Below are 22,334 nucleotides of genomic sequence, written 5' to 3' on the forward strand. Positions count from 1 at the left end.
AAAATAGAGTTATCTATCACGTGTGTGATGTAAACCATTTAATAGAGTGGTGTGAAGAGATAGGAAGAAGGCATGAGTTGAATGAAAAGCAGAACAGAACAGAACATCGTCAGCACACTCTCACTACAGAACTACCATGTTAGAGGGCTGTCTTAGTTTTGTCTCCGTTAGTTGCCTACTCTGGAATCAGCACAAAAAGGGGAAAGAAGAAAAAAAAAAAAAGCAAAGAAAGTTGTAAAAAGGGTAAAACAAACAGGAAAAAGGTGAAAAAGAAGGAGGAAAAGGGTAATAAGGTAAAATAAGGAAGAAGTGTGGGGACAGAAGAAACACCAAACTGCAAATAAACCAGCAACAATGAGGTATACCCTCCAGAGCCCCAACATTATTAGCACAGCTATTTGGCCAAAGAGACAGACAAGGGACACAGGTGTCATTATCAGGAACCTCAACCCCATTTCTGCAATTCCATTCAACCTCCTCCACTTCTAACTTAGTTCTCCTTCCACTTGCACCATCACCAACACTTACACACACAAAGTGCAGGAGCAAACACCAACCCTATCACCACCTTCAGGAACAGGAGGAAGAAACATACCCTTTTGCTCTGTGAAGCCAAAGTTGCTCTTTTTTCTCAAATGGGGACGCGAATCCCTTCTCACCAGCTCAGCAGTGGTCTATATGTGTCGGGTCGACCCGAACAGCCGAAAGACCGCCCGCCGACAATGACCTCACGCTCCGTACCGTACACCGGCGGTGACCCAAAGAAGTCTGGTGAGCTGGGAAAAATGTTAGAAATCCCCGGTGTTGATCAGAAGCCGTCGCGGCCGTCATCCGGGTCGGTGAGATCCGGGCCGAACTCGGGCCCCGCAGTGGGGAGGCTTAGCGGGTCGGGGCCCATGTCGAGGAAGTCGTCTGGGTCGGGCCCGATAGCGCTGCAGCCGACGGGCCTGATAACGTCGGGTCCGGTGGGATCCGGCCCGGTTGGGAGTCGGCGTTCGGGACAGCTGGAGCAACCGTCTGCAGCAGCGTCGGCAGGGAAGACAGTATATGGGTCGGCGGTGACGAGTCTGAACGAGGAGGTGAAGGTGGGGTTCAGGGTGTCAAGGGCGGTGGTTTGGGTGTTCATGGTGGTGGTTGCAATGTGTTTGCTCGTTGGGGTGTTTCTCGCGGTGGCAGTGAAGAAAGCTGTGATCTTGGTGGCTCTCGGAGCGGTTATTGTGCCCGTGGTGGTTTTGATCTCTTGGAATTGCTTTTGGGGGAGACGAGGGCTTTTAGGGTTTGTGAAAAGGTACCCTGATGCTGAGCTTAGAGGCGCCATTGATGGACAGTACGTTAAGGTTACGGGGGTAATTTTCTTTCTTACCTATGATAATGACGATAATGGTATAATAACTCTTCAGTGATGTTTCATGATCATAAAAATGACGATTCTTCTTGATGGCATGCAATTTGTTTTGTTCAGCTAACATTTAATTTAACATTGTTCATCATATATCCTCCCCCTAGTTATTTTTTTGGTTTTTTGTTTTTTTTTTAATAATGTGATGTTAGGTATGGGGTATCGGTGTGGGTTTGATACTTACAAAACAAGTGAATTTAGTCGTGGTGATTGAGACTGCATCTTTTGTAGTTGTCCTATATGATTGAAGTTTTTTCTTTTCTTCTTCTAGGCGCGGTAGAGTCTGGAATGCAAGTATTTATAAGTTAGTAGATTTTGTTCTGATATCGAGGTATGCTTTGTTCATTTTCGGTACAAACTGGAAGGTCTATAACGTGGCTCAAAACAGATGAGTTAACTTGCGTGTTGTGGAATTATTTACTTAGTTCAGAAACTTGAATTAGAGTAAATGTCTCTTCATGAATTCAGCAGATACGATGGTCAGGGATGATGATGTTTGACGTGCATTTTAGTGGTACTACAGAGTAATAAAGAAGGATGGCTTATTTGGCCTTTTACTAGAATGGTTGGCATGTAAATGTAGTCAAAATCCTTCACAGAAATAACTTAATATGAATTTCTTGGATTCTTCTATTTGTGTATGGTATTTAGGGATGTTGATGTTGAAGTTTAACTGTGTGGCATTTAAGTAGTATTTTTTTTTTCTTCGCCTTCACTTTTGCTAACTCTCTCTTAGTCTGCTGTGAAAAGTTCTTCTGCAAGATATTATGGATATATCACGATATCAGGCTTGTCAATTTCTATGTTATTAATTAGTATCTAGTTTTTAATCTTACTCCCTGAACTGCTTCAACACTAGCTCCTATCACAATGCACTCAAATAGGGGTTGTTCTATGGATGAATGATAAAGTCCTACACAAACCTTGATGCTTGTATCCGTGTTACACTTCTAGAATGTATTTTTTATATGTATCCTGTCTCTTCCTGTAGGTTGTAACATGTGGCAGCATTCCTTTGGAGTCATCCTACCAAAGAATACCAAGATGTGTATACGTCTCCACCGAATTATATGAGTATAAAGGATTGGGTGGAAAATCAGCAAATCCTAAACATAGTTGCTTTACTTGGGGTTCTAGATACTCTGAGGTTAGTTGGTTTAATTCTTATTGATGCTTTTGCGTGCACTATTTATTCAAGGTCAAGCATAATTTAATAAAAGAGAGAAGCACTATTGCACACAGACCTACTTTTACTTGATTGGTACCTATAACACAATGAATAGATGTTTGAGGAGCAACAAGTTCATATATAGGTAAGAAAGGAATTTTAAGGCAACTTAAAATTAAGAAGACCTTAGAGCTCAGATTCGTGTTTGATGCCTTGGGTGTGGATTACTGTTTTATGCTCTTTAGGTTATCGCCCTGTTCCCAGTTATATATAATATGTTGGTTTAACAGTATAGCTGCATATCAATGTAATTTGCTCAGTAATAAATATGCTCGAAGGTTAATTTGATATTATTAGAATGAAATACTACTATATTTTCTCTCACTTCAACTGTCTCCACTTTCTTGCTATATGTAACTTGTGTGTAGGTTTCTCTTGTGTCGAGATTTAAACAGAAAATGAAGATGGAAATGATGATTCCATTGAAATAGCAGTTAGCAAAAACACAGGAGTAGATGCTCGCTTGAAACTTGGAAACAGCCTAAGGAGCCTTCCCATCATATGTTTTTGATTGATTGAGTTTTACTCCTATGCTTGTGGTGCCCAACCACACTAATCCACCAAATTGAAATTCGTAAAGCCCACCAAAAAGTCAAAAGCCCTAGCACACAATTGTTTTTAGTCTGCATAAGAAAACTACTTGCAATATTATCTTAGAGCTTTCCATGCATATACATTTTCATGTTTGGTTCACTCATCAACTGAATTATTATGTCCGCTTTACCATTTTGACTGAAATGATGGTTTTACAGTTAATAAAGTTACCATGAACTACATGTGTTATGTATCACCAAAATCTGTAAATTTATTGAATCTTGTAATCTGGTCTGCAGTACCAGCAACCTTTCTAATGTGAGAAACTGCTGCCTAAGGATTGTGGTTTATATGTTTGGTTTTATCAGTAAATATATGACCATATATTGTAATAATCATGTCTCTCATACTCTACAAAAATCCAAAGATTTCATTATCTTCTATGAACAGAAATATGTGGCGGATTTCTATGTATCAGACTTTCAGTCTGGATTAAGAGCATTGGTTAAAGCAGGCTACGGTGCCAAGGTTGCTCCTTTTGTGGAACCAAATACTGTGGTTGATGTAACAAAGGATAACAAAGAGTTGTCTCCTAATTTCTTAGGCTGGCTTGCGGACCGCAAGCTCTCTAGCGATGACAGGATCATGCGCCTCAAGGAAGGGTATGGACTGCTTTATTCCGCAGTTTGCTAATCATTCAAAAGTTTTTTTTTTTTTTACTCTATTTTTTAACAATTTCCTTCCAAATTGTGACGTGGTACTTATAATGTAAATTTGGAAATGATAGGTACATCAAAGAAGGTAGCACCGTAAGTGTGATGGGAGTTGTTCAACGACACGATAATGTGCTCATGATTGTGCCTTCAGCCGAGCCTGTCTCAACAGGGTGCCAGTGGATCCGCTGCCTTTTGCCAACCTATGCTGAAGGGCTTATCTTGACATGCGAAGATAATCAAAATGCTGATGTCATTCCTGTTTAGTTTTTCCTTTTGCTTGCAGATCAGTGTGACACACTTCTGAAATGACAAAACTGATGGGGAAATCCTACACTAAGGAATCGAAGTACTTTCCACTTGCTGGTTTTTGTGTAAAATGGCTTGCAAGATTATTCTAAGAGCACTACTAAAATTGTCATGATAATCAGAAGATTTGATTAATATGACGCAAGGATTTACCAGTCCAACTACAATCACTTTGAGAAGGTCAGTCATCGATCAATGTATCCACGAAGTTGGGTTGTACTTTTTCTGCTTATATATGTACATAGGTAGAGGGGCCCGAAGGGGTTCGAGCAGTTGTGTTCTGATGTTTGAGCTAATTCTAGCCGGAATGTAGCTAAATTTTAATTGTCAAGTTTCGTTAACTTGTATTACTAAGTCGATATGTTGTATCCTGCCTATGTTAGTAGTTGTAAAAATCGAAAACCATCCATGTTACTGTATAAATGTTGATTAAAATCAAGTTAAAATGCGCCTTACATTTCACTTTCTTGTGTGTTTACTCACTTAAATTGAGTTTAGAAATTTATAGTTAAGATTTTTAACAATTTTCAATAAAGTGGAACTACAACCTGGAAGGCATTCCCCCAGAAACCACGAGATTTTCTCCTGTTATGTAAGAAGCATCATCAGACGCCAAAAACGCTGTAGCAGCTGCCATTTCTTCTGCTGTACCAAGCCTTCCTATCAATGCCGTCCTTTCTAGTTCCTCCCTCTATAATACAACACCAAGAAAATTCATTCATTCAAATTACTAATTGATAGTTAAAACTAAAACTCTATTTTGGAGAATAGATACTCACTATAGCATCATTAGAGGTATAGAGCGCAACAAAATGAGTTGGCACAATTCCAGGAACAACACAATTGACCCGAGTGTTGGGTGCCATTTCATTTGCCAGAGCCTTCACAGCACAAGGAGTTAAATAAAGTTAAAAATACTTTCGTGGTTTTGAAGGAAAAGGAACAAATGCAAGCCAAGTACTTACTTTGGTAAGTCCAAGAACTGCTGTTTTGGTCACTCCATACATAGCCATGGTAGGTGGTGGGTTATAAGCAGCAAGTGAGGAAATGAGTACAACAGAAGAACCCTTCTTCAAGTGAGGAGCTGCATCCTGTATAAACCATGCAATGGATAATGCACCACCACACAATTTCAATTTCATCATATTCCATGGAGTTACATTAAGATAATATGCTTAAACACATAATATATTGCACTTGTTCATGTAGTCTTTTGGCTTTGCCGTGTTACTATATTAGACAGTTAGTTACCTTGAGAAGAAGAATGGTGGATTTGACATTTATCTCCCACAGCTTGTCAAGGATCGATTCTTGTGTTTGCAAAATGGGATCTACAGAAGGATGTACGGCAGCATTCGACACAACGACATCTATCTTTCCATACTTCTGTAACGATGCCAGGGAAATTGGTCATTTTATGTTAGAATTTTGCATTACCTAATCATGTCAAATTTTGATTAATCTCACTTGTTCTATGTTAATTAAAAAGGGATAAATACAATTTATCTTCAAAGGTCATGTGAAAATCTCACTTCACCTACAAACCAGAATGCTAATATGTATTTGTTGATAATAAGTCTTTATTAAATAATTCACCAGTTTTATAACTTCTGTGTTTTTGCATTGAGTAGTACAAGGATTATTTATAGGCTCTTCGACGTGACCTTATGCATTAATTATAACTATCACAATTAATAAACTTTATTGTATGTCTTAATTCTTCTAAGACAATTAATATAACAATTTGAAATTATTCACATTTAAGTTTACTTAACAAGATTGTTTCCTAAACTTAAATCTTTCTTTTGTTTTTCATATATTTTTTTCCGTCTTCCAACTTTATCATGTATGTCCCACACTGAGAATGTTCCTGTCATTAATAGTCGAGTTTATTTTATTCATAGTTAATTTTGTTTTTATTATAATTGACTTGTCTTTGTTTTGGTTGATTTCTTTTTTATTCTTGGTCGACTTGTCCCTAATTAGGTTTTTTATTGTCTTTGTGAGTGACTTGTCATTAATCGAATACTTCTCAATAGATCAAGCTCTTTTAAAAAGATTGGACAATTCTCACACCAAACTCATTATCCATTTCAAGAAGCCACTTCTTATCTTGCACCTCTAGTGTAAGCCTAAGATCATTCTCGACATGTAACTATCCTTGTAAACTTAACACTTTTTGTTCAAGTTCCAAGAGTCACTTATGCAAAACCTGCTTTCTTTTTTCTAAGACTGCTTGTAACTCTGCATTCCTTCTAACTTCCTTGTCAATTCTTTGTTGTAAAATGCCTCTTGCAAGTTTAGCATTTGGATAACGAGCTCATTTTCATACATGTTTGAGCTATCCTAGTTGTACAAATGCACCACTAAGTTATCCAAGCTTCCTATTTGCTCCACTAACTTATCTGAACTATTTTCATGTTCTACCGAGCTACCCAAGCTCCCCTCTAAGCTTTTCAAGATATTCATTTGCTCTGTCGCCTTAAACAAGTCATGTAGACGCCTAACCAAGTTAACCAAGCTGACCTCATGCTCCACCAAGCTAACCTTATGCTCTACTGAGCTCTCCATGTCCTTTTCGGGCTATTTGAGAGCTCCACGCCCTCTGCTAAGCTTTCTAAACTATCTGGACAACGCATCAGGCTGAATGGTTTATTTACAAGTCTTATTGATCTATCCATGCTACTCAACTGATTTATGATACTCGGACTTCTTACTGAATTCTCTCCTTGCTTGTACTCGACCCCCAGGTTACATCCATCACCAACAACACTGTTTCTTCTTCAACTTCTTTGACAACATTCGTTGTCTCTTCTATTTCATTTTTAGATCAACATTATTTTGCAAAATGCCCGACCTTACCACAACTAAAGCACTTAACTTATTTGCACTCTTTTGCATAATGACCATACATGTTACACTTGAAGCACTCAACGCTTGAGTTGCTTGACCGACCTCCTCTCCATTGACCTCGACCTTGGCTATACCAATTTTGTTGGCTGGACTTTTCTTTCTCTTCTTCCTTTCCACAACTTCTACCACCAGGATCGCTTCCTATACCTCCTCGATATCAATCTGCTTAAGTGTTCTGAGCTTTTCCTTTTCTTGTTGTCTTTGCTTGAAGTGCTTGATCGAGAGACTTCTTCATCTTCTCCGTTGCTCATGTGCCTTAAGTGATCCAACAAACTCTTCAACCGAGAGCATTGACAAGTCATTGGACTCCTCAATAACGCATACAATATTCTCAAAGTCATCAGTTAATGACCTTAAGATTTTCTCCACCATTCGATAAGTGAAGAGTGTTTCTCCATTCTTTTTAAGCTGGTTCACCACGATCTCAACAGGAGAGACGTACTAAAAAATTCCTCAGGCTTCTTTAATCAGTTAATGACTCTAAGATATATCTCACATTTCATTTGAAAATTTAACATTTACAATTTCTTTAAATAAATAATATAACAATTTGCAGGTGTCCACATTTAACTTTATCAACTCTATCTGGAGAACTCCAACAACATTAAACAATTTTCGAAGAATGACTTTAACTAGAGCTTCTATAATCAATTTTTGCATTTAGCTTTTATAAAAAAAATATGTAACTTTTCTATATGATTCATCAGTCAGATAACAGTAACAAAAGTGTTTACTTAGCCGATCGATAAACGAACAAAAACAAGGACTAAACTTCTCATGCTTGGAGTAGAGGGGACTTCTTTGAGCTTGGACAAGATATTTTCTAAGCGAATAAAAATTTCATCGTGCATCTGAAGAAAGTTTAGAGTCTCACCTGTAAAGTTTTGTCGATCAAATTCTTCCTTTGTTGTGCATTTGAAACGTGACAAATAATAGGCAATACTTGGATTCCATGAGCTCTCAGTTTGCCAGCAGCCTTATCAACATTTTTCTGCAGTAACCAAACAGAATTCCTCCAATCCTATCATCACCGTTTTCCTCTCATTTTCCAACGACAAAATGAATCAGTTAAAAGGAATAAAAAAAAAGAATTCTTCATATCCGACCACTAAAACAGAGGACTTTCATAGGGGTCACCAAGTGCCAACATGCCATGAATAAACTACCATAAAGAAACTACCTTGAACAGGTAGATTAACTGTCGAATTCGGGTATGGGACTCATACCTATGTTAAATATTGAAAGAAAAGGTGCTGTTGTAATCTTATTTAGCTACAAAAGTGAAGAAAAGAGTGAAAAGTGAGAAATTTGAAACACAGATCAATGAACCTGTTTCCGAGAGGAAATGACAACAGATGCACCCTCCAAACCAAGCCTTTGGGCTATGCTAAAGCCGATTCCCAGAGTGGAAGCAGTCACAATGGCCACCTTACCTTGAAATCTCATGCCAAGTTTGATCTTCTCCATTAAGACAGAAACAGAAACACTGAGGGAATGTTTGGTTTGTGAATTGTGAGAAGGAAATTGCCTTTACATTGGTATGACACTGAGAAATAGGTTATGTCCATTCAATCCACAGTTCCTCCACCATTTTTGGTTCTTCATCAGTCGCCAATTACCGGGCATATTGCACTGTAACCACTGTTCCATCTGATAAAAGACAACGGAAGGTACATTTCCATCAAATAAAGCAAAACGGAATGTGTTTGATTCAAGTTTGAAAATATGAATGAAATGTTGGCTTAAATATCCTTAAAATATACGCCTATTTACTTTTTTTTTTTTCCTAAAAAAACTATCTTGACTTTGTTCCACTAAAATATATTTTATAGCTTTATTTATTTATTTATTTTTTGTTTTGATCCTACGTAGAAAATTTAGTTGCAGTTCTTACTAATGTATTTTAAGATATATTTTATAGGATTTTTCAAATAAAATAAATAAAAATAAATAAATATTTTGTTATTTAAAAGTTATAAAAGTTGTATATAATATGAGATAAATTTATTTTTTACTTATCTAAAATATTGTATCTCTATAAATATAACATTTTTAGTATTTTTTTTCTATACTTTTGAATGGTTTCACATCTTTTCTTTCATCCCAACTTACAAATAAGGAGATGATAAAGTATCATTGATTTGAATAAATTTTTATTTTAAGTAATTTTTTTTGCATCATATATATATATATATATATATATATATATATATATATATANTATATATATATATATATATATATATATATATATATATATAGTTATATAGTTATATATATAGTTATATGTGTTAATTTGAATTAAGTTATTGATGTTGTATTCTTTTTAGAGATATTTGAAGTTGATTTTGGACCTTATGTTAGGAAAACTTACATTGGATTGAAAAACATTGTTTTGATTTAAATAGACAACCATATGTTACTTAAGCTGATAACTTGTATGAGAATAATATGTTGCTTATACTATTAATGGTAGTTTGTACCAGAAAAATGTTGTCTAAGTACTATTTTTCCTCTACAGTTTCGGTCATTCATGTGAATTATCATAGTTATATCTATTTGCGAAAGATTTTTTTTTCTTAGTTTATTGAAAATAAAAGAGTTATATAATTATTTTAAATAATTATATGTAGTGTTTGGTGAAACATAAGTAGTGATAATTTATGAAAAATAAAAATAAAATAGTATATGAGAAATATCATAAATTATGAGGATTGAGTATATATTAATATAAACAAGAATGTTAGTTATATTTGATATGATATTTGAGGTGTTTATGGAATTTGAAAAAGAAGTTTTACTTATCATAGTGATTTGTTAATAATCATATGTATATAATTGAATGTTAAGATCATATGTGAATTATTTATGTGAATTGACTATTAACAATGAGGTAAAAACTTTGTTTCTTAATATACAGTGTAAACATTGAGTCACTTTTAAGTATAATGAGATTTCAAACCCCACTAATAGTCCTTATTACATAGATAAAATGCTGTATCACATGAAGATTTTTAGTTGCAATTATGTTATCTAAGTTGTTAGTAGATGAATATTTCTAATTAAATTGTTTGAAATAATTAATTATTTTATACATTAATTAATTTCAATTAACTTATTTTTTACTACACACAAAACCTTCTTTATATTTTAAATATACTATATTTAATGGATTATATAAATATCACGGACATTAAACTTGTATGCTTTATTTTAGAGATAAAAATACATTTAATCCTCAAATGTTTATATAATTAAAATTAGCATAATGAGAATATCCATACTTATGATAATATAATTTGATTCATGAAATATTTTAATAACTTGTCTAATTAAAAGTTATTTTAATAAAAAACTGAACATTTTTATAATATATTCTTTAATATCATATTATTGCTATTATGAAGATTATAAGAAACTTATATTCGATTCTGTAAAATGTTATTGGGCGAACAACCGCCGTGACTCAGTAGGTTGAAAGTACTGCATTTTCATATATTTTACTTTATCTTTTTTTTTCATCCAAAATACTACGAGAAAATAAAATTCAACATATTTCGAACCAGAGGAGGACAAACACATTCACAATTTGTCCCACAATTGCCACTAACCCACAAGAGCATTAGAAAAAAATGCTTCATTTGCTGTACCCCTCATTGTAAGTCAACAAAACATTTAGGAGAAATGCATCCAATTGCAAACACTATCCACTAGTACTGACCATTAAAAATCTTGCACATTTGCAAACTTACATGACAGCATAACATTTTCTATTTTAATCATAAGGATTTCTGAATTTCTTTAAAAGCTCTGGTATCTCATATCCAAGCATGTCATCCACGGCTTGAATCATTTTGGGCTTTAGTTTCTCAAATTTGTCGATGCTATAACCACTCAAAACTTCTCTGAAGTGTTCAACACTGGGGAAATCACCAGGAGGTAGATGAAACTCTCTTTGGACCTGTTTTTCAAAAACATTGAACTGTAAGTACCTGAAAATTAAGCACCCAAAGTACGAGGAAGTGATGGATGAAGGACCTTTGCAAATTCTTCCTCAAGATTGTCAATAAGTCTCTGTTGAGCCTTGGCTTTGCCCATTATTGCAGGCATCTCCTTCTTAAGGTGGCTAATTATATGCGCATGAATTTTAGCAGATCTAGCACGTTTCACAAATTCGTTGATCTGCACCATTTTAAACAGAACAAGTTTTTAAACAATAAATAAATATATTAGAGTTGACATGAGGTAGAGGCATACGCACAATGAAACTCAATCTTCAACTTAGACAAATAATATGAAAGTAAGGAACATACCCGGCGATCGCATGCCTTCTTTGGAATATCTATCAAATCTGCAAGCAGATCATTTTGTTCTTTCTCAAACAGATCCTGCACTAATGGACTCACGAAGTCTTCATCTATAGGCTTATCGTTAAATGAGCTGTGAAGTCAAGCAAGGGAGTACACATTTACCAACACGCATTACAATTCTTATTTCGACAAAAAAAAAAATAGTAATGTTCACAATGCCATCATTGCTTTTTGAATTCTAAAAACCACTGCAAGACTGTAAATTTGAAAAAACTGTTAAATACTTTCACACGAAAAACGGTGGAACGTGCAACATTTTTGAAAGATAACAAACCTACCCAATGTATACACGTGAAACTTCGGGAGTATTTAGAACTTTCCCCAATGACCACATCAATGCTCCATACACTCTCATAAGCTACAATATTGCGATTAGGCACGTAAGTAGACAAAAAGTTACATAATAAGATATAATAAACCAGGTAACATTGTTGATATTATTGTCTTACTTGTTGAGTATCAACTTGATCTGCCTTATTCAAAACCACTCGTATCTTGTCATCATTTCCACGTAAAGATGTGATTACGCGTTTGAACTCATCACTGATGTCTAGTTTATGAGGATCAAACAGGAGAAGAATGAGATCACATTTTGCTGCAAACCAAGACACGACACCAGTGAAATCATAGCTTCGTTGAGTCCTCTGTTTCTCTCCAGACAAGACTCCAGGAGTGTCCACAAGTGTTATTTCATCTAACAGCTGAAAGAAAAAATTGCTTATGTAAGCACAAGAAATGACAAAGTCATTGGACTTTGAAATATAAATAAGACTCACAGGATGTGGCATTTGAGAACATTGGAACTTTGATAAAAAAGAACCTCCAAATGTTGTCAAGCCGCTGAAAGGCATGTCAGCATCAACAGCGATGGTATTTCCAGGAATACTCCTCTCATCAGGTCCAGACTAAAAATAATAAAGTTTCGAAGCAGGCACCACAATAAGAACACGACAGAATTTATGGAAACAAAATTTGGCAACAGTAACATCGTGTTTTCTATTTCTTTTCACGTATTTTTCTATTTGGACTTTATTGACTTCCAGAGGCAATAAAATAGAAGAACATAAAGGAAACTTCTCATACCATGACAACAACAAATCTATCAGTGGTAGGCTCTGGTCCAACATGTGCTCCTGTAAGAGTTAGGATCAAGAATCAATGAGTCATTAATTTTATAAACCAGCCCCTACATTGACCGGAACTTAACCTACCTGGATAATCACATCTTAACAAATGTTTTATAAACGTAGTTTTTCCTGTTGAATATTGACCCAGAAGCATGACCATGGGTTTAGCATCAAAATCAGTGTTGGTCTGAGAGGGAAAAATCAAGATATTCCTTAAGTTAATATAGCCATATTTATGTGGTATAAGACATCCTAAGTGGAGAAAGTACAATGTGCCCTAAAATCCAGTTGACAAATACTACTGAATAGTTCGTCCTTACCAACAATGGAGACACAAAATCATTATATCGGTAGGTAACTTCCAACGGCTTTAACCTCTCGATATATAATCTCTTCAAGCCATCAATGATTGATGTAACTGAATTGAGAGGTAACTAACAAAACAAACTATTATAATTAGAAAATATTTAGCAGCAAATAACATAGAGAAAGAGTACATGCAGTAACTTGAGAAGAAATGGTCACAAAGACACATTCTAAGTTATCATTTAATCACTCCATGCTTGAACATATTGACTCATCAGAATGCTGAATGGAAATGGCGTAGAACATGAACTATACAAATATTAAATAAATGATGCATCTTCTCTCCTAACAATCTATAAATGTGAGGAAAACTGCTGATTCCCTGAAATAAAGAACGCGGAACATTTGCACCATAAGACTGAACTTAGATTATAGTGTAACTCCCGGGTCCATACGTGAATGGATCTATTAAAAACCCATTCGAGTAAGCACTTTTGGCGGATAAGTTTTAGAAATATCTCTCAAGTATTGACTCTCAATCACAGAAGAATCAGATAAAAGGAAATGGTTATTTCATCTTCAAAATAATGAATACCCAGCGCCAACGACTAATTGAAGAAAATGGAATTCATTGCAAAGAGGCATGTAAAATAGAAATCAAATGTCATGAAACCCTGGACAAACCTCAAGATCTGAAAATAAATAACAGAACTCACTTTCTTTGAAGATTTTGAACCAAACCACCTATTAGTTGGAAACCCTTGTGGCTGAGCAATCCCTACACATAATACAGGTAAAACAATACAATCAAATATAAATCAAAGAATAAAACCATATAACTAGCTAAAAAGAGTTACATATCTAACCATTTACTTCGGGCGGGGTAGTAATTATTAAACTCTTTTGCTGGGAACAAATCAATAAGAAAAGGAATCAATAGAGTTAATTAACACGATCTGCAGATAAATAAAGATGATACGAAAAAACGAAACTTACTGCTACTAAAGCATCGAGTCCTTCCAATCTAGGAGGTTTAATATTTTCCTTATCGACTGTAATCAATAAAAGCAGAGGGGTGAACTTACATGTATCATGTATCTGCTCGTGTGTGTATAATCAATATTCTAAGTCCATCTTAATTTCTGATGATTATGAAAATACGCACTCACCTTGAGTTTTGAGAATATCCGAGTTAAGTTCTTGCCCTGCTTGCGCCAGCGAAACCAACTGTTTTATTACAAGAATTTTGAATCCAAGGGTCAGAAACCAGAACCACAACAAATGAAATGAAACTACAGTTAAAATATATTACCTGCATTGCAGTAACGAACTCCGGAAAACCCAAAAACCCCTGTCGTTTGACATCGGCGAGAGCCCAAAGCTGTTTGAGTTGCGAACGTGACAAGTTGGAGAGAGCGAAAAACTTAGTGGCCTCGTTTCCAGATATTCTTCCATCTCCGTCTGCCACATACCAATGCCGAAAACCAAATCAATCAAAATGAATCGTCTCAATCTGAAACTGTGGAGTGAGGAAGAGTGTTGAACTAACCTGAATCAGCCAAATGGAACCATTCCTGATACTCTTTGGGACTCGACCCGGTCTTCATCTTTGGAAATCGATGGACAAAATCCTCTCAATTCAATTCAGCCTTGGAATTCAAAAGCCAGAAAGGGCTCTTATCAGTTTCAAATATCCCCTGGGGAGCCTGATTTTGAATTTATCATGGATTTTGATGCCTGTGATCACTTTCGGTGTGATTTAATTTTGATTAGGAGCGGGACCCATGAGATGGATATAGTTTAATGTGAGACTGTTCGATTGCTTATCTACAGGATGCTTGGGTGGACAGGTCTTCATTGGATACCCTTTGTCAGTGTTTGCTGTTTCAAACTTTTGAATTTGGGCGCCATTGTGACCTGACAGTTTCCGTCCACTTGTAACGCTCAGATTTGTTTCTTGTCACCATACTGTATCATGAATTAACGTATTCATTCTCACTAATTTTTATTACTTCAAAATTATAAATAATTATTTTCAAAATTATAAAAAATATTGATTTTATAATAATAATCAATTTTTATTTTTATTATGGCAAGACAAAAGTGAAGATATAGGTAGGTAGACACATTTTTTTTACAATATATAATTATTAATAAAGATGCTTTTGATATATATAATTTATTATTAATTTTATTCTAATCAAAATTTGTGTAACTTATAAAAATTAGTTAGAAGAAGAAGTAATATTTTATAAATGAATTTGAATATTTTATTATTAGAATGCTAAATTTATAAATAGAAAAATCAATTAATTGAATTTTTATTTTATAAAAATTATCATCTCAAAAATTTATTATGTTTTTTTTCTCTACATTCTTTTTATTTCTAATAATCTTACTCTTCAATTTGAAGATAAAAAAGTGTTATGGAAGTTAAAATATAGATAGTACATTAATTTTGTTTAATCAATGTTTTTATTAGAGTGAACTTATTTATTATCATTTTAAGTAATTAAAAATATTGTATGTACCTTTTCTTGTATGGTTGCATATGATTTAAAAGGATTTAAGGTGAATAACTTCCTCAATACGAGTGTTAAAGTATGGATGGTTGATTTGGGCTTATTGTGAAAATGTATTACATTTTTTGTAAGTAAAGACAATTAATATATAAGGAGTTCATGTGTTGGAGACCATTTAAGACATGATATACTTTTTCTTATGTGGTTGGATATGGTTCAAAAGGGTTTAAAATAATCTCTTCCTGAGTAAGAGTGTAAGACTATGTCTAAATGGTTTATTTGAGCTTGTTGTGTAAAGGTATTATATTTTGTATAAATGAAGATAAATGATTATTGATTGCTAATTAAGATTTTGATTTAGGATATTTTTACTTGACAAAGGAACAAATTAAGAATGTGTACATTAACTTTATTACATTGATCTATGAAACCATATTTTAAATCTCAAATGAACTTTATAATTTATAAAAAAAGATAAATACACGAGAATTAATTAATCAAAATTGATTAGTCCGTTTCAAATATACAAACCAATAAAATAGTGACACATAATTTATTATTAAAAAATTGTTAAAAAAATTATTAAAATATCATGATCCATCGATATCCCAAATTCTAACAAAAAAACATAATATCCGTTAAAAATGTTTTGTCCTCTTCATGAAAAATTCGTCAAACATATTTTAAATTATTTTAGATGTGAAAAAGTCATACCTTGATGATTAAACATATGAACTTTATTAATTACCTTGTCCTTGTATTATATACGTTTTTAGAATAAAAAGCCAATTAAATTATTTTAATAAAAATTATGTAAAAAGTTAGAAGTTTATATTTATTATAATTAGTATTTCATGAAAGATTCCCCATTTGTCTTAAAATGTCACACCCACAAATTACTTTTCCTTCACTTAATTAATATGTGCACATTAATACATTATATTAGAATGACAGAAAGCTCGAACAAACGAAACTGAAACAATTCGAAGAATATTCGATGAACATCCCAAATAAATGGAATCAAATAATGGAGGCAAACAAAGTCAATGAGGCAAATAACCTACATTACATTAGATTCTGCCTTCATTTGTTTTGGCTTGGAAACCACAGCAACAGTACTGCACCAAATTATCAAATGACATTAGCACTGCTGATAAAGTACATTAAATGAACTTGATTTTACCAATTACATGTTACATATAATTTATAAATTTCTCGTCCTTTATGATAAGTTTTAAATAATTAAATAGTGTGTCAAAAATATATTAAATATAGCACGGTTGAAAAAGTAAATTATTGAAAGAAATGACATTTGTTTCAATGGTATTAAAAATCTTAAGTCCACGTAAGGTAAAAACAGTACAAAATACAATATAATGGTAAGAGACAATTGTAAAATTAAGTTAAAGTTAAGAAGGTATTACTCATTTGCCAATTATACTAAAATTTTTCATGAACTGTTACTTTTTCAGAATTTGACTGGGAATAGTATATGTATTGTTGTATAAACCTAGGTATTCAAGTGATTTTCATTTCCTTTATTCTGTTCTCGGCTTCCACCTCTTATTTCTTAAAGTCAGTATAGGTTAAAAGTAGAAGAGAAATGATGAGGAAAAAAAGTTAAGAGAAGATAACATATTAACATATATGAAGTGATAACCTTAGAAAACCAGGAAAAAGATCCTGCATATTGATTCTGAATATTTGATTTGTTAAGTGTTGGAGTATTGGTGATGTTGGCGGACTTGATTTGCCTCTCTTCTTTTATTTTGTTGAATATAGCAGTATAACCCTCTCCTGAATTGGGATCTGTGACATCCCAAGTACCAAATTTGGGTATTGCAGGTGCTCTATTGTTCTGCTCCATGCAACCCAAATTCCATCACCACCATAGAAAAGATCAAGACGAAGAAAACAAGATGTAATAATATATAATGTTGATGGAATTGTCCACCATAGAAAAGTTACCGGTTGGTCATTAAAGGAAGTGTTTCTACTCTTGTTTGTAGTATGACTTGACGAAGAGAAGCTCTTAGTGCTGCTTCCTCCTTTGGATATGTTCCGCCTGTGATTTGATCGGGGGCTTCTCTGGTTCACAGAGTCATCAAATTGGCTTTGTTCACTCACAAAATCTGTTGTCGAGCCACCATTACTTCCCCTGCCCCTGCCACGCATATGCCGTTGAGCGTCGTTCCCCAACGCCCCAAACCTTCCATTTTCCAAAGAATTTCCGTTGTGGGAATACCCATCATCCATATTTTCACCAACTCTCATGCACTTGTTGTTCAAGGCCTCAGGGTTTTCCATTGGGTCATTAGGATTCATCATCACCATCCTACTCTTTTCTCTGCGTGCATGCTCGAAGTATGCAGTATACGGAACGTTGTCACTGTCCCAGTTGCCAAACTTGGGAACGTGATGAGAATGTTGCTGCCATCATTAGCCATAGGCAAAAGATTTGTAAATCACGAATATATAATTTGATATCCAAACATACGTACAAGCCTCGGGTTCAAAGTTTCTACCATGCTCGATTTGTCAAGAAAGCATGAACGTAAAATGTATAGTAAGAGAAGAGAAAACTTACAGGCATTATCTATTAAGAAGAGTGATGTTATGGTATAGAATCCGGGGCCAAAGATCTTTGACCTCTGTGTGTGTGGCTGAGATAGGGTGTTTTGAGAGTTTCTGGAAGGACTAAAACCCTTTATAGTCACCGAGGAATGATTATTAAAATCAAGAAGTTAACAACATGCAGATTGAAAATAATTCGGTAGTTACAAAGCTTCTTTGAATATGTTTGTGTATATATATAGGAGTCGCTTTCTTCTGGCCTAGCATTTTAAAAGACAGGAAATGACTTAGTAGTTGGCTTGGTTAAGTTTTGTTCTGCTCTCGGTAGCATTGTTCACCTTGTCACAATCTCATTTACGCGTATTAGAATTTCTTTCTAGTGGCATGTACAAATAAAACTTCTAATTATTTTTTTTGTCATGGTAGTTGCTCTCAAGTCTGACGTATTTTTTTAACTGTATTAATGATGAAAATGATAAAAGATAAAGCAATTGGACAATGAAATGAAAATGAAGTGTACAAGTTATCATATAGCATAAATTGAAGCAATAATGTGAGAGAACAATAATTTTAGAACCATTAGTGGCTATGGTTGTGAGCTATAACAAATGTATATTTTGTTTATGTCGTAAAGAATAATTGGTTATTGAGTTTAATGTGAAAATAACAGATTAAAATTTATAAGGATCCAGCTCCACATGAGTTGTATCAAATAGGTCTTTGTCTCATATGAGACGGCGAGCTAAATAAATAATAATAAAAACGCTAATAAAATTAGCTTAAAAGGGTAAGGATCCAGATTGACACACGTAGTATCACAGTACACTCGTTGCGATTGAATATAGGCTTTTTCTCAGAAGTAGAAAGGAGCTAATACATTTTCACTTTTCTAATTCTAGAAATATCAAATAATTTTAGTTATTAATGAATAAAAATAAATTTATACGTGAATATGTTTTATCACACTATTAATAACTATTTTGCTTTGATCTATAAGCCGAATGAACACTTGCATATATGTTTCAGGCATGTATTACAATCAAAAACTTGTTTCTGCCTCTGCAATTCGATGTGCTGTACTAGAACTCGCTCCCTTGTTCTGCTGTAGAACATGCAGACACATTGACAATAGTCTCAGCAATTTGTGGTGCAAACGTGTATCGTTCACATTTCACAGATCATAACCAGATAGATCGAAATGAACAGTTGAAAATAAAAAAATATACAACAAACAGGATAAGAGGAATCACATCACAACAGTTACAGTCTGTCCCTAAACACCAATTGTCTTGTTAAGTAGCCAAAGGCAAAGAGCCAATTGAATGCCAAAAATGGAGTGGAGCCAGGATCTGTCAAGCATGAACCCAAACACCGTGATTCCTGCTCTATTGTTCTCCAAATATGTCACTGCATCAAAAGCTAGATAACTCAGGACAAAACACAGTTGGGCTAATACTTTGGACAAGAAAATTACCACAAAGAAATTCCCCACTTACCTAGAGCCTGCCTCTTGTGGAATGAGATTGTTTGGGTGTAAATTGGCAGCAATTTTGTGTTATCCAACTCGTCCTCCTCATCTCCCACCTCATCATCCGATGATCCCCAACTAATATTGGCAGCAGTAGCTTGGGCTGAAATTGCTTGCGCAGTTGTTGGTGTCTCTCCCTCAATGTTGTCAAATGAATTTATGGTAGCACATATATGCCACTTAGCTGCAAGGCCTGTAACGGAGTGTGCTTTATGTGTGATCTTGGTTGCACCTCGCAAGAGTAAGAAAAGTCCACTCACCAGGGTGATCGACACTAACTGCAACATTAAACACAACCTATTACATTCTATTTGCACTATTTAGTGCTTGAACCATGCCAAACATTTTGCACAAAAGCATAGTAGAATTCTCAATTAATGACCCTTACGAAGAAAATTAAAAACATTTTTAAAGTTTCAGTATAATTTTTATATAAGTACAATTTGTTCTACAGTTAACTAAGCAGAAATGATCCTTAATATGTGGTTGGACAATAATATAAAAGACCTTTACATTATCAGTAGTAAAATCTAAATTTATAAACCCACGATTTTTACTTATTTTAATTAGCTTTGCAAGGAAGCTTGTTATGACATATTGTTGTTTGAATATGAACATGATTGATCTGTTTACCATGGGAGTCATAAATGGAGTTAAGAGGGTTTACCGCAAGTTCTCCAGACTTCATGATATCAACATCTGCATGGGCTCTTGTAACCATAAGCAGAAAAATGAGTTGGCTTGCTGTCACCAAAAGCAGAGAAGATAGAATGAAAACTCGGAAACGATGGCTTATGATCCGAAGATTCCTTCTCAATCTAAGGTGCTCCAGCAAGATTGACCCCACCTCAGTTTCTCGATGAAAAACTCGAGCAAAATCATCTAGTCTGAGTATTTGCAAGTAGCAGATAAGTCGAAAGAGGACACACACCAGGAAGAAAATGGAGGTTCTATAAAGCCAGGAACATAGCTCAAATGTGCACAGAATGATGCTGCTCACGTATATATTACCGTAATGTGGTATTTGTGATACTCCTGAGACGTACCACCATATCTTGTAGGCAAATTCTGCTATAAAACAGGGAAGCCCCCACCTCAAGATGAGCTTCATGGTTCCCTGCATAATGAGACCAAGTTAGCATGATCAATGTTGAATAATGAGAGTTATATTTATCCTCTAACAAGTGATCTTCTCAACTGATGTTCGTTGACCAGTGAATGTTCTTTAACAAACAGGTTATTCAACACTGCCTAAATATTTATCACATAAGACTGATAATGTAATTGCCAAAACAACATGATTGTGCTCCCTTTTGCATGCCAATTCTGAAATTGTTTTTTGCATGCCAATTCAGAGGATATGCTGATTAATTATTGCAAATAAAAGAGAGTTTGACTGTATAAAAAGTAAAAGTATAGTATTAATGAATGATATGTAGAAATTGGAAGAGAAATAGATATATTTGGTGGTATTGGTATATTTATACTTGAGTTGAAATTTGATAGTGTTACTTAAGCTTAAAAACTCATATCACGTAATCCTGTAGTCAGTGCTAATAAGAACATGTTTCATAGTAGTGTTCTTTACTTTTTTTGCACTTCGGACACAAGCGTTTGTAATTGGGTGAGTCAAACAAAAAATTGAACAAGGGACACTTCAGAATTGTTTATAGAACTCATACCAAAAAAAAACGGGAAAAGGAAAAAAGAGGAAAGAGAAAGAAACCTGCATCTGTTCCGAGTACCCTCGTTGAATCTTGAGGCTTTCATCACCTAATTTATCAAGGAAGAGAAACTTGCTGAAGCCATATTTACGATCCCAGGAAGAAATACTGATAAAAGAGAGGGTTGCAAAGACGGAGAGAGAAATCTGAACTGGTATGTGGTACGGTCGACTATGATCTTGATCGCAGGTGGGGCAATCAAGTAGAAGGTGTGAAAGTATGGGCACAACAAAGGCCAAGGTGAAGAACACGGACCAAGAGAAAGCAGCTTTGCACACGTTGGAATGATCCACGTAAACCCATCTCAGGTATGATCTGAAGTTCTTCAATTCTGTTTTTCCATCAAGTGGTAGGAGCTCATCTTTGTTGTTCGGCAGGAAACTCCCTATTTCCTCTTCCATGGCCTCGAAATTGAAATCTAGGCATGCACTAGAATCAGATAAAAGGACATGGAACTAGAAGATCCAAAAGGGTATGAATGTGATTGTGTTGACAATTGTAATCTGAAGTACTGTAAGGGATCTTAATTTGGATGTAAATGGCGTCGCTTTCTCTGAACTCTTTACTTGTTTTCTAAAGTTTAAACTGCAACAATAATGCAATTTCTTGTGTCCCTCCTTTGAATATTTCATATTAGTTTAAGGTTTAGTATGGACTCTTTCAGAGGAATTTAATAGCTGAATGATCGCTGTGATCTTGATGTCAGTGTTACCAATCCCATTACTTTAACCATCATAGCTGTCATCCTATTTTAGTAAATCTGCAACAGAGAAAAAAATTGACAAATTGGCTTCGTTCCTGACTTTCTAATAAGAAATGTTGTTATTCAATCCAAATGGACTCATTTATGGGTTTGCCAACTCGCGAGCAATGTGGGACATGTCAAAACAGTTTCCGCGCGTTTGCTTCAGAAAATCAATTAGCAACATTTTTATTTCTTTTAACGCACTTTTCAATTAAAAAATACTTTCTTTTTCATTAATTTGAGATTTTAAAAATAAATATTTATGATAGACATATTGTAATAAGGACATAAACCTTAATCTAATAAATATGTATGATAGACATATTGTAATAAGGACATAAA

General features: G+C 34.6%; 5 protein-coding genes across 6 annotated transcripts; 1 reads left to right on the top strand and 4 right to left on the bottom strand.

The window, feature by feature from the left end:
- Positions 1-301: 301 nt before the first annotated feature.
- Positions 302-4,645, top strand: LOC106775930 (uncharacterized membrane protein At1g16860). The gene is made up of 4 exons (XM_014663185.2): positions 302-1,346; positions 2,391-2,546; positions 3,612-3,823; positions 3,949-4,645. The coding sequence occupies exons 1-4, from the start codon at positions 636-638 to the stop codon at positions 4,139-4,141; spliced, it is 1,272 nt and encodes a 423-aa protein (XP_014518671.1). The 5' UTR covers positions 302-635; the 3' UTR covers positions 4,142-4,645.
- Positions 4,646-4,698: 53 nt separating this feature from the next.
- On the bottom strand, positions 4,699-8,735 carry LOC106775931 (tropinone reductase-like 3). 2 transcript variants are annotated; one of them, XM_014663186.2, is made up of 6 exons: positions 8,426-8,735; positions 7,971-8,087; positions 5,435-5,569; positions 5,149-5,274; positions 4,963-5,064; positions 4,699-4,874 (listed from the first exon to the last, which is right to left on the bottom strand). In XM_014663186.2, exons 1-6 carry the CDS (start codon positions 8,561-8,563, stop codon positions 4,725-4,727), a joined length of 768 nt encoding a protein of 255 aa, XP_014518672.1. In that variant the 5' UTR covers positions 8,564-8,735; the 3' UTR covers positions 4,699-4,724. The 2 variants fall into 2 exon arrangements, with proteins under 2 accessions (XP_014518672.1, XP_014518673.1); XM_014663187.2 differs by lacking the exon at positions 5,435-5,569.
- A 1,942-nt stretch (positions 8,736-10,677) lies between these two features.
- Positions 10,678-14,694, bottom strand: LOC106774506 (EH domain-containing protein 1-like). Its single transcript, XM_014661524.2, has 15 exons — positions 14,449-14,694; positions 14,212-14,360; positions 14,069-14,126; positions 13,896-13,951; positions 13,766-13,805; positions 13,616-13,677; positions 12,914-13,027; positions 12,678-12,780; positions 12,550-12,599; positions 12,243-12,371; positions 11,916-12,167; positions 11,745-11,824; positions 11,410-11,536; positions 11,135-11,278; positions 10,678-11,057 (listed from the first exon to the last, which is right to left on the bottom strand). The coding sequence occupies exons 1-15, from the start codon at positions 14,504-14,506 to the stop codon at positions 10,872-10,874; spliced, it is 1,608 nt and encodes a 535-aa protein (XP_014517010.1). The 5' UTR covers positions 14,507-14,694; the 3' UTR covers positions 10,678-10,871.
- Positions 14,695-16,408: 1,714 nt separating this feature from the next.
- On the bottom strand, positions 16,409-18,173 carry LOC106774889 (RPM1-interacting protein 4). The gene is made up of 4 exons (XM_022787164.1): positions 18,009-18,173; positions 17,390-17,851; positions 17,082-17,279; positions 16,409-16,539 (listed from the first exon to the last, which is right to left on the bottom strand). The coding sequence occupies exons 1-4, from the start codon at positions 18,012-18,014 to the stop codon at positions 16,492-16,494; spliced, it is 714 nt and encodes a 237-aa protein (XP_022642885.1). The 5' UTR covers positions 18,015-18,173; the 3' UTR covers positions 16,409-16,491.
- Positions 18,174-18,897: 724 nt separating this feature from the next.
- On the bottom strand, positions 18,898-22,039 carry LOC106774585. Its single transcript, XM_014661622.2, has 4 exons — positions 21,250-22,039; positions 20,191-20,640; positions 19,492-19,801; positions 18,898-19,402 (listed from the first exon to the last, which is right to left on the bottom strand). Exons 1-4 carry the CDS (start codon positions 21,646-21,648, stop codon positions 19,269-19,271), a joined length of 1,293 nt encoding a protein of 430 aa, XP_014517108.1. The 5' UTR covers positions 21,649-22,039; the 3' UTR covers positions 18,898-19,268.
- Between the last annotated feature and the right edge of the window lie 295 nt (positions 22,040-22,334).

The sequence above is a fragment of the Vigna radiata genome, chromosome 10, assembly GCF_000741045.1.
Source record: "Vigna radiata var. radiata cultivar VC1973A chromosome 10, Vradiata_ver6, whole genome shotgun sequence".
Lineage (NCBI taxonomy): Eukaryota > Viridiplantae > Streptophyta > Magnoliopsida > Fabales > Fabaceae > Vigna > Vigna radiata.

Coding starts and splice junctions, on each gene's coding strand:
- LOC106775930 (XM_014663185.2), top strand. CDS start 636: ATGGGGACGCGAATCCCTTCTCACCAGCTCAGCAGTGGTCTATATGTG. Junction 1,347..2,390: donor AGTACGTTAAGGTTACGGGG/GTAATTTTCTTT, acceptor CTCTTCCTGTAG/GTTGTAACATGTGGCAGCAT. Junction 3,824..3,948: donor ATCATGCGCCTCAAGGAAGG/GTATGGACTGCT, acceptor TGGAAATGATAG/GTACATCAAAGAAGGTAGCA.
- LOC106775931 (XM_014663186.2), bottom strand. CDS start 8,563: ATGGAGAAGATCAAACTTGGCATGAGATTTCAAGGTAAGGTGGCCATT. Junction 8,088..8,425: donor TCATTTCCTCTCGGAAACAG/GTTCATTGATCT, acceptor TGGTTACTGCAG/AAAAATGTTGATAAGGCTGC. Junction 5,570..7,970: donor TGATCGACAAAACTTTACAG/GTGAGACTCTAA, acceptor GCATCGTTACAG/AAGTATGGAAAGATAGATGT.
- LOC106774506 (XM_014661524.2), bottom strand. CDS start 14,506: ATGAAGACCGGGTCGAGTCCCAAAGAGTATCAGGAATGGTTCCATTTG. Junction 12,600..12,677: donor GTTAAGATGTGATTATCCAG/GTAGGTTAAGTT, acceptor TAACTCTTACAG/GAGCACATGTTGGACCAGAG. Junction 12,168..12,242: donor GTTCTCAAATGCCACATCCT/GTGAGTCTTATT, acceptor TTTTTCTTTCAG/CTGTTAGATGAAATAACACT.
- LOC106774889 (XM_022787164.1), bottom strand. Junction 17,280..17,389: donor CTTCCTTTAATGACCAACCG/GTAACTTTTCTA, acceptor TGCATGGAGCAG/AACAATAGAGCACCTGCAAT. Junction 16,540..17,081: donor CTTTTTCCTGGTTTTCTAAG/GTTATCACTTCA, acceptor AATTTGGTGCAG/TACTGTTGCTGTGGTTTCCA.
- LOC106774585 (XM_014661622.2), bottom strand. CDS start 21,648: ATGGAAGAGGAAATAGGGAGTTTCCTGCCGAACAACAAAGATGAGCTC. Junction 19,802..20,190: donor TGAAGTCTGGAGAACTTGCG/GTAAACCCTCTT, acceptor TTAATGTTGCAG/TTAGTGTCGATCACCCTGGT. Junction 19,403..19,491: donor CCACAAGAGGCAGGCTCTAG/GTAAGTGGGGAA, acceptor CTTTTGATGCAG/TGACATATTTGGAGAACAAT.